This window comes from Leguminivora glycinivorella, chromosome 22, assembly GCF_023078275.1.
Source record: "Leguminivora glycinivorella isolate SPB_JAAS2020 chromosome 22, LegGlyc_1.1, whole genome shotgun sequence".
Taxonomy (NCBI): domain Eukaryota; kingdom Metazoa; phylum Arthropoda; class Insecta; order Lepidoptera; family Tortricidae; genus Leguminivora; species Leguminivora glycinivorella.
In genome coordinates this window covers 14,335,179-14,348,221 of record NC_062992.1, presented here as the reverse complement: position 1 = coordinate 14,348,221, position 13,043 = coordinate 14,335,179, and the positions used below count along the sequence as shown (strand labels likewise).

The 13,043-nt window shown below is 39.0% G+C and overlaps 1 protein-coding gene across 2 annotated transcripts in view; it reads left to right on the top strand.

Moving 5' to 3' along the window:
* The window catches only part of LOC125237727 (KH domain-containing, RNA-binding, signal transduction-associated protein 3-like), a 275,954-nt gene that overhangs the window by 237,206 nt on the left and 25,705 nt on the right, over nt 1–13,043 (top strand). For both annotated transcript variants that reach the window (XM_048144893.1, XM_048144892.1), the window contains exons 4-5: nt 5,990–6,106; nt 8,668–8,814. In XM_048144893.1, the coding sequence (XP_048000850.1) occupies nt 5,990–6,106; nt 8,668–8,814 (264 nt within the window). The remainder of the gene's footprint in view (nt 1–5,989; nt 6,107–8,667; nt 8,815–13,043) is intronic.

Below are 13,043 nucleotides of genomic sequence, written 5' to 3'. Positions count from 1 at the left end.
AATAGGAGAAAAAAAGTGTCCCAAGGCTTTTTTCCCGTTCCGTTACTATATTTTCATATATTTTGTATGGCGGTAACGGAATGGAAGGTTTGAAAAGTGTATGGAAATCTTGGGACATTTCCTATTGGGATCAAAAGACCGCGATTCTGAGTATGAATCGTGTAAAAATACCCACACAGCCAATACCCGTACAAAATATTTTTCCCCTCACTAGCTCGGAAACACGTGTTTTGTCCTTTAATACCAGCGGGTAAAAACGCATTTTATCCACTAGTGGGTAAAGTAATTTGACCTTGAACAAAGTCAAATTAACTGCTTTAAAATTGATAAAAGTAGGTGAATCTAGTAATAAAGATGATTTACCACCTGTGGAACTACTGGAAGCAGTGATAAACGCATTTTTTGCGTTGTAGTTTCCTCGCTATAGTGAGGGGAAAAGTTTTGTGTTACACTCGGGCGCAAATGTATTTTACTTCTCGTGTGTTAAAAAACTCGCAAGTTCAGGATTCTATTTTCGAACCACTCGCTTCGCTCGTGGTGCAACTATAGAATCCTTTCGCTTGCTCGTTTTTCAATTCCACACTCGGCGTTAAAATACAACTTTGCCCCCTTGTATAACAAATAACTATTAGTGTATGAATGTGATGAAAAATATTTTTTCCAAAATTCTTAGATTCAATTCAGTTTAATTGTTTACAGTTTCTTGTTGTAGTGTGATGATAAAGTTTGAGTTTCACCCGGCGGCCATATTAAAGGGGTTTACAGGCATGAGTGGGGGTGCAGATGACTAGTGCTTTCGCTAGGGGGCGCCTGAAGGTCTGGAGAGCCCTCGAGCCGAGAGCGACTGCTCCTGCTTGTTAGTGCAATGGCCGCTCTAGTCTAGTCGCACCATAAGGGTTCCTTCTGTACCTGTTTGGTACGGAACCCTAAAAATCAAGAGAGAAATGTGGGCCATTTTTTTTTTCAAAGTTGTCCACCCCACTTTTTTTGGATTTGGAAATTTTTATGTAGTTTCCACTCAGAATCGCGAGTTCTTTCAATCCTAATAGGAGAAAAAAAGTGTCCCAAGGCTTTTTTCCCGTTCCGTTACCATCTTTTCATATATTTTGTATGGCGGTAACGGAATGGAAGGTTTGAAAAGTGTACGGAAATCTTGGGACATTTCCTATCGGGATCAAAAGACTTCGCGATTCTGAGTATGAATCGTGTAAAAATACCCATACAGCCAATACCCGTACAGAATATGTTGTAGACCTTTATAACACAGGTACATATATGGTTCGCCATAATGTGAACAGGTTGATACTAAATTTCCAACAGTAGGCCTTTTCACAGTCTGAATCAGAATCTAAATTAATTAACTTTTGAATTTAGGAGCTTTGCCTCACATATTCTTAAGGCACTGGTTCCACCAAAAACGAGTTAGTGATGAGCTATCAGCGATAGAGAGGAACAAAAGATAATCGCTCCCGTGTAAGTAAAAGAGAGAGCTAGTGATTTATAGTAAACTAACTTTTGGCCGCGGCTTCGCTCGCGTTAGATAGAGACAAAAAGTAGCCCATGTCACTCTCTATCCCTTCAACTATCTCCACTTAAAAAATCACGTTAATTCGTTGCTCCGTTTTGCCGTGAAAGACGGACAAACAAACAGACACACACACTTTCCCATTTATAATATTAGTATGGATCACTCGGCGACTAACTATAACTCGCTCGCGCTATCTTCGCGTCTCTTTTAACCCCCGACGCAAAAACGAAGGGGTGTTATAAGTTTGACGTGTCTGTCTGTCTGTCTGTCTGTCTCTCTGTCTCTCTGTCTCTCTGTCTCTCTGTCTCTCTGTCTGTCTGTCTGTCTGTCTTTTTTATTATTATTATAAATGGGCTTACTCTTGGCCACAGACTAGCCAAAGGCAAAGACGTGGCCTACGATGGAGTGAACTCGCCCAGAAGATGCCTGTTCACTCTTGATTTGAAGGTCTGTCTGTGTGTCTATTTGTCTGTCTGTCTGTGTTTCTGTTTATGGCATCGTAGCTCCCGAACGGATGAACCGATTTAGATTTAGTATTTTTTTGTCGGAAAGCTGAGTTAGTCGGGAGTGTTCTTAGCCATGTTTCATGAAAATCGGTCTACTATGTCGCGGTCGAGGGTTTTTTCAAAATTTTCATTTTTTACACATCAGGAGCGACTTTTGTTCGTTTCTACCGCCGATGGCCCATCGCTTACTCGCTTCCGGTAATACCTGAGCCTTAGGGGACATACCCAAAGTTGGGCAAGTCAAACCAACCCAACCCGAAACTCGAACCAATTTCAACTCAAACACACGCGGAGTATTTACTGAGGGTATTTGGCTTATTATGTGTGCACAACACTCGAAACTAACTCAACTGATATAGCATAATGCTTTTATTGAAGTTGGAAATTTTAATTAAGTAAGTAACTAGGGAATAAAACTATGGAAACGGATTAAATCGCGTATAGTGAATTTACAATTCATCCCGACGTTTCGAACATTTTGCAGCGTTCGTGGTCAACGGGTGACTGAGGAATCCTTACCTGCCTTAGAAATCTATATTATTTATAGTCATGGTTCGTTAATATTTCTTGTATGTGGGTAGCTTTTGCACATTGTAATTTTTCCTGTCACCCGTTGACCACGAACGCTCGAAACGAACGTGTTCGAAACGTCGGGATGAATTGTAAATTCATTATACGCGATTTAATCCGTTTCCATAGTTTTATTTCATGAGTACCTAACTATCGCGGTAACCGAAGACAATATTAAGAACTAGGGAACAAATCAAATTATTTTATTGAATATTTTTTGATTTGTTCTTTTTCAAGTAGTCACACTACTATCATCATCATTCTTGCCCGTTATCCCGGCATTTGCCGCGGCTCACGGGAGCCTGGAGTCCGCTGTGTCAACTAATCCCAAGATTTTTCATAGGCACTAGTTTTTACGAAAGCGACTGCCATCTGACCTTCCAACCCAAAGGGTAACTAGGCATTTGAATCAGTCCGGTTTCCTCATGATGTTTTTCCTCACCGAAAAGCGTCTGGCAAATATCAAATGACGTTTCGCACATGAATTCCGAAAAACTCATTGGTACGAGCTAGGGCTCGAACCTGCAACCTTCGGATTGAAATTCACATTACTATATGTAATATATATTTCAATTTATGTAACTTTGTTTTTAAAAAAACCGGCCAAGAGCGGGCCACGCTCAGTGTAGGGTTCCGTAGTTTTCCGTATTTTTCTCAAAAACTACTGAACCTATCAAGTTCAAAACAATTTTCCTAGAAATTCCTTATAAGGTTCTACTTTTGTGATTTTTTTCATATTTTTTAAATATATGGTTCAAAAGTTAGAGGGGGGGGGACGCACTTTTTTTTTACTTTAGGAGTGATTATTTCCGAAAAAATTAATATTATCAAAAAACGATCTGAGTAAACCCATATTCATTTTTAAATACCTATCCAACAATATATCACACGTTGGGGTTGGAATGAAAAAAAATATCAGCCCCCACTTTACATGTAGGGGGGGTACCCTAATAAAACATTTTTTTCCATTTTTTATTTTTGCACTTTGTTGGCGTGATTGATATACATATTGGTACCAAATTTCAGCTTTCTAATGCTAACGGTTACTGAGATTATCCGCGGACGGACGGACGGACGGACGGACGGACAGACAGACATGGCGAAACTATAAGGGTTCCTAGTTGACTCCGGAACCCTAAAAAACGTCAAACTGTGATGTTAATCCTAGCCATAATCAGATAACTCTTGCTACTTTGCAAGTTCAAGAATTAGTACATCATGATACAAGTACGAGAAAAATGAAACGAGTGGCAATAAATTAAAACAATACTTAAAGGAGTAAGAGTTTTGAATGATTCACGGTTATTTTCATTAGACTTATATTGACCGGGATATAGACCGTGATTACCTTTTTGATTTTTGTCGAGCTCCCGATATTTCGACGCAGTTGCATGCATCATGATTACGACAAAAATCAAAAAGGTAATCACGGTCTATATCCCGGTCAATATAAGTCTAACTTAAAGGAGTGTTTTAAATCGGCACGAATTACGAATTTCTCCTTCACATGTGTAGTACGTTTTACAACTTTTACAGTGCATTTGACCTTTTGAAGTTTCAAAATAACAAGAAATGTACTACTTTGCGTACTAGTGCAGAAAAATCAACATTATGTACTGTAAAGGATTATTTTATCAACATTTGCTACAACCCGCTGGATCCGCAGTGATTGCGACACTTGTCCCGTGATTGGCCGGGTCGCCATTTTGTAAATTGCTTTAGGTACGTTCGAGCCATAGAGGAATAAGTAAGGGGAGAGTTGTAACTCGATACATCAGTAAATGCGGGCTATTTGTATAGGCATAGTTAAGTGACATCTAGCGACAATCACGCGTCAACTAGCCTAAATTATCAGTACTGCTACTTGTCAATAGATGTCGCGACGAACGAAAAGTCTAATTCTCACCAATTTTTAGCTAATATTACAATAGTATTAATCAGTATTCTGTTTTCAATTCCTTCTGCTTGTAATATAAGTTGTAAACTGTTCTAATATTAAATTTTTGGCAGACGAGACACAGTTGCCACCTAGTATCGAGTAGTGGTACTGATGATAACTCACGCTATTTGACGCGTGATTGACGCATGATTGTCGCTAGATGTCACTTAACTATGTCTATACAAATAACTCATATTTACTGATGTACACAGACCAACCCCTATAGACATCCATTACAAGACGACTCGCGGTCACCAGCCTTACTTGTATTTGCCATGATATAAGCGTGGGCGCTCGCCGTGCCCGATCAGTAACGACCAAGTAACCGACCCGAAAGCAGCTCGTGTTTTTCGCAATAAAAAAATTGAAAAAGGGTATTTTGATGCCTTAAATATGTCCACCTGTAGTGTGAAATGGTGTGGAAAGGTAACAAGAAGATCAAATTTAAAAACAGACGGTATTACATTCCACAAATAAATCATATTTATAATTTATTCAGAGCCGGCATAGGTCAACTTACACTGGCTACTTACGCGACTCCCTTTTCATCTGGCGCGACTGCCTGCCGTCCTTGAAACGACCAATCGCAGCGCGCTAAACACATTCCCCTCCCGCTCCTCGCGCCCCAAGCACTGGTGATTTGTAGCGCGCAAAAAATTTACAATATTAGCACTCTATAGGAGGTTCTCTGTGCTGATGTATGGAGTTACAACTCTTCCGTTACTTATTCCTCTATGGTTCGAGTGGAGAAACACTACGTCTAGCGAACAAGAGGGATGATTTTCAATGTTTGTGTTTATTGGAAATAGAATTAAAGTAGGCTACTAACACAATAAAAGTTAAAGATAAACATATACACTTTTAGAAACAATTGTCTGGGTCCGTTTCAAGACATTATAATTGTTTACTAATTAGTAAAGCCTTGCATACAACCTTGCATACAACGGACAAAAAAAAACGCTTCAAAAATAATCCTCTATTAGTTTTCCTAATCAAAACATCGATGTTCTATACCATATAAGTAGTCATAACACTAGAGGTTGAATGACACATGATATATAGAGGTAACTACCCTAAAAATTATTAATTTAAATATGTAGACTATATAAACTAAAGAAAAGCTGACGAAATCCACCAGTAGTCGAGCCAAGAATCGGAACTGGGTCTTCATCTTACGCGGTTAACGCCGTTACCTCTATTCCACCCAGCCGCCATGGTACCCGTCGAATACAACTTGTAGACAGCTTCTAGCTTTAATAACCTACGTGCCTTGAAACCCTCGCAAATCTCACTTTTTGAACCACTGGCTACGCTCGCAGTTCAATGATGGAATCTTTTGCTTGCTCGGGTATCAATATTGGCACGTGCGGTTAAACAACAACTTTGCCCCCTTGTAAAATAAATAACTTTACTATATACTTAAATGACTAAATGTTTTGTTCGCAGTTCAACTTCGTTGGAAAACTGTTGGGCCCCAAAGGCAACTCCTTGAAGAGGTTACAAGAAGACACGCTGTGTAAAATGGCCGTGCTCGGCCGTGGCTCTATGAAAGACAGACAGAAGGTACGTCACATTCATATAGGTCTTAAATAAATAAATAAATATTATAGGACATTCTTACACAGATTGACTGAGGCCCACGGTAAGCTCAAGAAAGCTTGTGTTGTGGGTACTCAGACAACGATATATTTAATATATAAATACTTATATACATAGAAAACATCCATGACCCAGGGACAAATATCTGTGCTCATCACCCAAATAAAGTTAATGCCCTTACCGGGATTCGAACCCGGGACCGCGACACGCTAGGCCAGACCGGTCGAAAAATAAAGAACAAAACTTTATTAGGTACTTATGGGTATAATTAATTGAAATACGGTTGTACTCACGTTATTATATCGCTATTGCTGCGACATGTTTCGGGCCAATTCGGAATTAATTATTTGAATATGTCTCACGGAAGTTTAACGTGTATAGTTATGGGTATTTTCAGAATCAAACTGACAGCGAGTTAATTTTTGTTAACAACTTACGCTAATTGGGGTGTCCTAAATTCTGAAAATGCCCTTATATCTACCGTGCCGCCAAAAAGAGCCAAACGAAGCGCAAGGGCACTACCTACCTTTTCTCTGTTTTGTCGTATTTTTTCAACCCTAGAAGCTGAGCTCTCGCTTATTTACTTCATTGGTTTTGCTACTCAAAATTAGACTTGGACTCTGACTGTATTACGCCTCTCACAACGTCAAATTTTTGGTCCTGCGCTTCTTGTCGCCATTTTTTTTTAATTATGAATGGGCTTACTCTTGACCACAGACTAGCCAAAGGAAAAGACGTGAGACGTGAGTGAGCTCGCTCAAAAGATGCCTGTTCACTAGGGATGTACCAACTATTGATTTGGCCGACTAGGCCGACTACCGACTAGTCGGCGCTTGGGTGGCCGATTAATTAAAACGTAATTTTCGACTAAATTCACATTTTGAATGTCATTTTTGGTCCTTCGAACGCGCTTTTCATGATTTTTTGCAAGTTCAAAGGTTCATGACAATGTTTATATACATTTTCCATTTTTGACAACCGGCTTGACTTAGTGGGTAGTGATCCTGCCTATGAAGTCGATAATCCTAGGTGGGATATTTATTTATGTGATAAATACAGATATTTGTTATTTAGACAAAAAAAATAGGAATTACGAATAGTTACATAATACAAGCATAATTTTCATATGGTAATTCAAAAATCAAAATCAAAATCAAAATAATTTATTCAGCAAATAGGCCACAGGGGCACTTTTACACGTCACATGTACATAGGTATTTAAAAAAATATTTAAAATTGAGTTGAAATTACAATTGATACTATTATATACTAATTCTAAGTTCTAACTAAAGTTAACTCTATACAATTAATTAGAGATGTAGAAGGTCTCTAAATGTCGAATTACAACCAAGAACTACACTAAATTTTAATATAAAAAGTACAAATACAAAAAAAAAGTCTAAAATTACTTTAGAGGTGCAAATGACTCTAAATGTCACAACTAAAAATAAAATGTATATCTACTTAATCTAATTCTCCTTAGAGATGTATATGGTCTCCATGAGTCAAAATCATATATTTAAAATATTCACTAAAAGAAAGGAAACAAACGACAACCGAACAAAGTGTCCTAATTTAATAAAAATTAGAATTAAAGTTACTAAGTTATAACAGCCCCAGTAAGCTTAAACAGACCGGTCTTCACAGACGGCACCCGTTCACGAGTATGACGCATATCTCAGCCATCGCCTCCCTCAACCTTTATTCGGGAAGGTGGCGACCCGATCAACGACGCCACCGCAGCAAAGACTTTTAAGTGTGCATGACATGTTTAAGCTGCCAGGCTAAATTAAATATTCAAATAATAAAACATAGCTGTAAGACACTATATTCTGTGCTCGTATGTTACAAAGGAAGGAAATATAGATTTATACAATAAAATTAAAGTAAGATAAACATTAAACATTAAACACATAATCTTGGAGATGTATAAGGTCTCCAAGTGTCCACAACTAAACTTTTTAAACTTTAAAAATTTAATTTTGTACTGTTTTTCTATCACTAATGAAGTACCGACTAATCGGCCCTTTTTGCCGACTAGTCGCCAACTAATCGCCGACTACAAATGTGGCCGGATAGTCGGCTTTCCCGACTAGTCGGCGACTAGTCGGTACATCCCTACTGTTCACCCTTGATTTGAAGGTCGCCGAGTTATATGAGCTCGGAAATATAGCCGCCGGCAAGGAATTCCACTCCTTGGCAGTGCATGCGCATAAGAAAAGAAGAAGCAAAGCGCTTCGTGCGAATTCGCGGAATATCTACCAAGAAAGGATGCAAACCCGCCGTGCGTCTAAGAGTCCGATGGTAGAATGGGAACGGTAGTGGTGTTGACGATTGTGGATTGTTGTATTGAAATTGGAATCCGCACAGATCCGCCAAATTGAAACTCATATTTGTCATGAAAAATGTCTATAATTTTTAAATACCTATTTGAAACTTTTCCATGGCCAGGAACCGTGCTATTTTTGCTTCATTATGCAATACAAATATAGTTTCTGGCCTAATACTTCCCTCCATTTCTCCAGGAAGAAGAACTCCGAGTGTCAGGTGACCCGAAGTTCTCACATCTGGCAGAGGAACTTCACGTGGAAGTCAGCGCGTTCGCGACGCCCGCCGAGGCGCATGCGCGAGTGGCGTATGCTTTAGCTGAACTGCGGCGGTTTCTAGTACCCGTGAGTAAACCTTCTATTCTGTAAGCTTTCAGCTCTTCATCTTTGTACGTTTTCACACTATCCGATATCCTATACTGGAGATGGGCCGAATATTCGGCAAATATTCGGTATTCGGCATATTAGGCAATTTTTTCAATGTTCGTATTCGGCCGAATAGTTCGGTTACATTGCCGAAAATTTAGCGAATAAACAAAGTAAATAAATAGAGCGAGTAATGACTTCTTACATACTCGTATTTCAGCACTCTAAGAAACTACCAAAGGGAGTTGATGTGTTAAAATATAAATACAATAATTTTGTAAAAAAGTAAAAATAACATAACTTAAAAAACAAAGAGCAAAATTTCCTTATGCACTAAATTATAGGAACATTAAGAGCCTTAGTAAGATACATGTAACTAGGTACCAATCATTGAAAAGTTTTTAAATCTAAGCCAGGATTTAAAATATGGCGGAACCGAATATCGGCCGAATTTTCGGTTCGGTAACAGCTGAACAGAATGTTCGGCCGAATATTCGTATTCGGCAAAGTCCGTATTCGGCCCATTATCTTATACTTTAAAGACGCCATCTTTGATTTTTTTGCGTTTGACATCCTTCCGAATTCCGATATCGGATCGGATAGTGTGAAAACTCTGGGTCTCCCTAAACGTATCGACGTGGAGTCGGCTTTCGACGACCAAACAACGCTCGTTAGTATAAATATGTGTACGGATGCGTTGAGAGACGACAATGCTTAAGCATATTCATACTATCGAGCGATATTCCGTCACTACTTTGAAAAAATCTCATATCTCACACTGCTCCTCAAAGTTAAAACGCAGTAAGTCTATATCCGTTGCATACTATTAAAAAAAAATCAAAATTATTTATTTGTATACATTTTTTTTTTACAAAATCTTACAGTTGCTGGTGTCTCCTTGTAAGTTATTTGCGAAATAACCTGTGCTAGGAGGCACCGCTCTTCATAACTGTACAGAGTGGGGCCTGTAACAAAGGCGAAGAATTGAACTGTAGGCTATTCCCCTTATACTGATCAACATTTGTTCAGTGACTTTTAAAGATTATGAAGTCTTTAAATTTTTAATTTTTCATACAAAATAAATATTCGCTTCAATGTACGCCATTATTGTTGTCATTGACTTGTCTGTCACACTTTAGACTTAACAGCATTCGCAATACATTACCTCTTAGAAAAAACTTTCAATGGTGATAAAAATCAAAATACAAATTATTTTTAAAAGTCACCGAACAAATGTCGATCAGTATAAGGAGAATAGCCTAGAGTTCAATTCTTCGCCTTTGTTACAGGCCCCACTCTGTATACATACTTATGACATTTTTCTTTTCATTGACAGAAGAAGATACAAGTTTTTTCAAAGTAGTGATGATTTGGTCGGCTAGAGCCCGGTTCCGCGTAGGTTTGGGGAAATCCTTAATTTCCTCGTGGCTGAGAATCGTGACCAATAGTATCGAGCCATTTGGCGTGGTCTGCCAAAAAAAAGACAGAAAGAGACGGAATTTAAAATGACTATGGTTCACGTTCAAAATTCACGCCTACAATTTTAAAGGCGCTTTTTCTAGCGACGGTGTTGGCTTGACAAGCTCTGTTAGGTGGGATGTTGTTATGCTATCTTAGGAAGGTTCCTCTTAAGTATTACCATTCTCACGCCTAGCAGAAGAGCTTCACGTAAAAGTCGGCGCGTTCACGACGCCCGCCGAGGCGTATGCGCAAGTGGCGTATGCTTTAGCTGAACTGCGATCATACCATCCCATACATTAAAATGCGACCGCCTAAGAACGCGCATACGCTACACCACACATAGATGGCGCCACAAAAAAACGCCTTGTTGCCATCGATTATTTGTAGATTGGCGTTAAGTTTCACTTTCGAGCCATAAATATATGTCAAAAGTGACACTTAACGCCATCTTCAAGTATAATCGAAAGCTATAAGACATTTTTTTGTGGCGCCACTGGCGCCATTTATGTGTGGTGTAGTGTATGCGCATTCTTAAGCGGTCGCATTTTAATGTATAGGATGGATCTTCTTTTAATTAATCTATGCTATAGTACAGTAAAAAGATACCTCCAAAGTTGTACGTTATGTACCTAAACGACTCTTAAAATACCTTTTCACATAAATGGGAGTAATATCTAACTGGCGCAGTCGGTAGGATCATAGAAGAGGCTCTCTGTGATCCCCGGACAATTGTTTTGTTAGGGTTCCGTAGTCAACTAGGAACCCTTATAGTTTCGCCATGTCTGTCTGTCCGTCCGTCCGTCCGTCCGTCCGTCCGTCCGTCCGTCCGTCCGTCCGTCCGTCCGTCCGTCCGTCCGTCCGCGGATAATCTCAGTAACCGTTAGCACTAGAAAGCTGAAATTTGGTACCAATATGTATATGAATCACGCCGACAAAGTGCAAAAATAAAAAATGGAAAAAAATGTTTTATTAGGGTACTCCCCCTACATGTAAAGTGGGGGCTGAAATTTTTTTTCATTCCAACCCTAACGTGTGATATATTGTTGGATAGGTATTTAAAAATGAATAAGGGTTTGCTAACATCGTTTTTTGATAATCGCTCCTAAAGGAAAAAAAAGTGCGTCCCCCCCCTCTAACTTTTGAACCATATGTTTAAAAAATATGAAAAAAATCACAAAAGTAGAACTTTATAAAGACTTTCTAGGAAAATTGTTTTGAACTTGATAGGTTCAGTAGTTTTTGAGAAAAATACGGAAAACTACGGAACCCTACACTGAGCGTGGCCCGACACGCTCTTGGCCGGTTTTTTTTTGAATTTAGAACTCTTTGTAACACAATAAAAGTTCAAAATAGTTTTTTGAATATGTATAAAAATTTGTACATGTAAACTAATTTAATTTTTAACCCCCGACGCAAAAACGACGGGGTGTGATAAGTTTGACGTGTCTGTCTGTCTGTCTGTCTGTCTGTCTGTCTGTATGTCTGTCTATTTGTTTGTCTATCTGTGTGTGTGTCTGTCTGTGGCATCGTGGCTCCCGTACGAATGAACCGATTTAGATTTAGTTTTTTTTTTTTTGTCTGAAAGCTGAGTTAGTCGGGAGCGTTCTTAGCCATGTTTCATGAAAATCGGTCTAAGACTATGTCGCGTTCGGAGGTTAATTCAGAATTTTATTTTGCGGTTAGGTTATTAACAGGAATAAAGCCATACGACATAATAGTACACGAGAACTGAGGAGGTTTATAATCCCGCATTATACAGGGTACATAGTACAAAGAGGCTTTATTTACAAACATTTTCTTCATTCAATTTACAAAACAATATGCTTGATAAGATGCGTAACTTTATCTTAGGAAAGAAATAATAAATGTTTCTTATGAGACAAAATAATATAGGTACGAACAACCGGCCAAGAGCGTGTCGGGCCACGCTCAGTGTAGGGTTCCGTAGTTTCCCGTATTTTTCTCAAAAACTACTGAACCTATCAAGTTCAAAACAATTTTCCTAGAAAGTCTTTATAAAGTTCTACTTTTGTGATTTTTTTCATATTTTTTAAACATATATGGTTCAAAAGTTAGAGGGGGGGGGACACCTTTTTTTTCTTTAGGAGCGATTATTTCGGAAAATATTAATATTATCAAAAATCAATTTTAGTATACCCCTATTCATTTTTATAAATACCTATCCAACAATATATCACACGTTGGGATTGGAATGAAAAAAAAACATCTGTCCCTACTTTACATGTAGGGGGGGTACCCTGACAAAACATTTTTTTTTCAGTTTTTATTTTACCACTTTGTCGGCGTGATTGATATACAGATTGGTACCAAATTTCAGCTTTCTAGTGCTAACCGAACGGTCACTGAGATTATCCGCGGACGGACGGACGGACAGACGTCTTTCACGGCAAGACGGACGAATGACACAGGATACTTTTTGTCTCTTTCTAACTTAATTCTCTATACAAGATGGGCTAGAAATCTAGCAAAAGTAGGAACCGCTCTGGGCTTTCTATTTGAGCCCTTCATAATATGACAAACGGTCGTAACATTATGCTGCGTTCGCACGAACGAACATTACACGGGTCCACACTGCCCGAGCAGCTTCGCGAGGGAATGCCTGCACGTGTGCAGACCTACTCTGAACACCTGACTGAGAGCCGTCATCTTGCGGAGTAGCTTTGCGCACACGATTTTCGCGCGAGGCTGCTTGGTCAGTTTGAACCCGGCTGTTTGAATACGGCTTG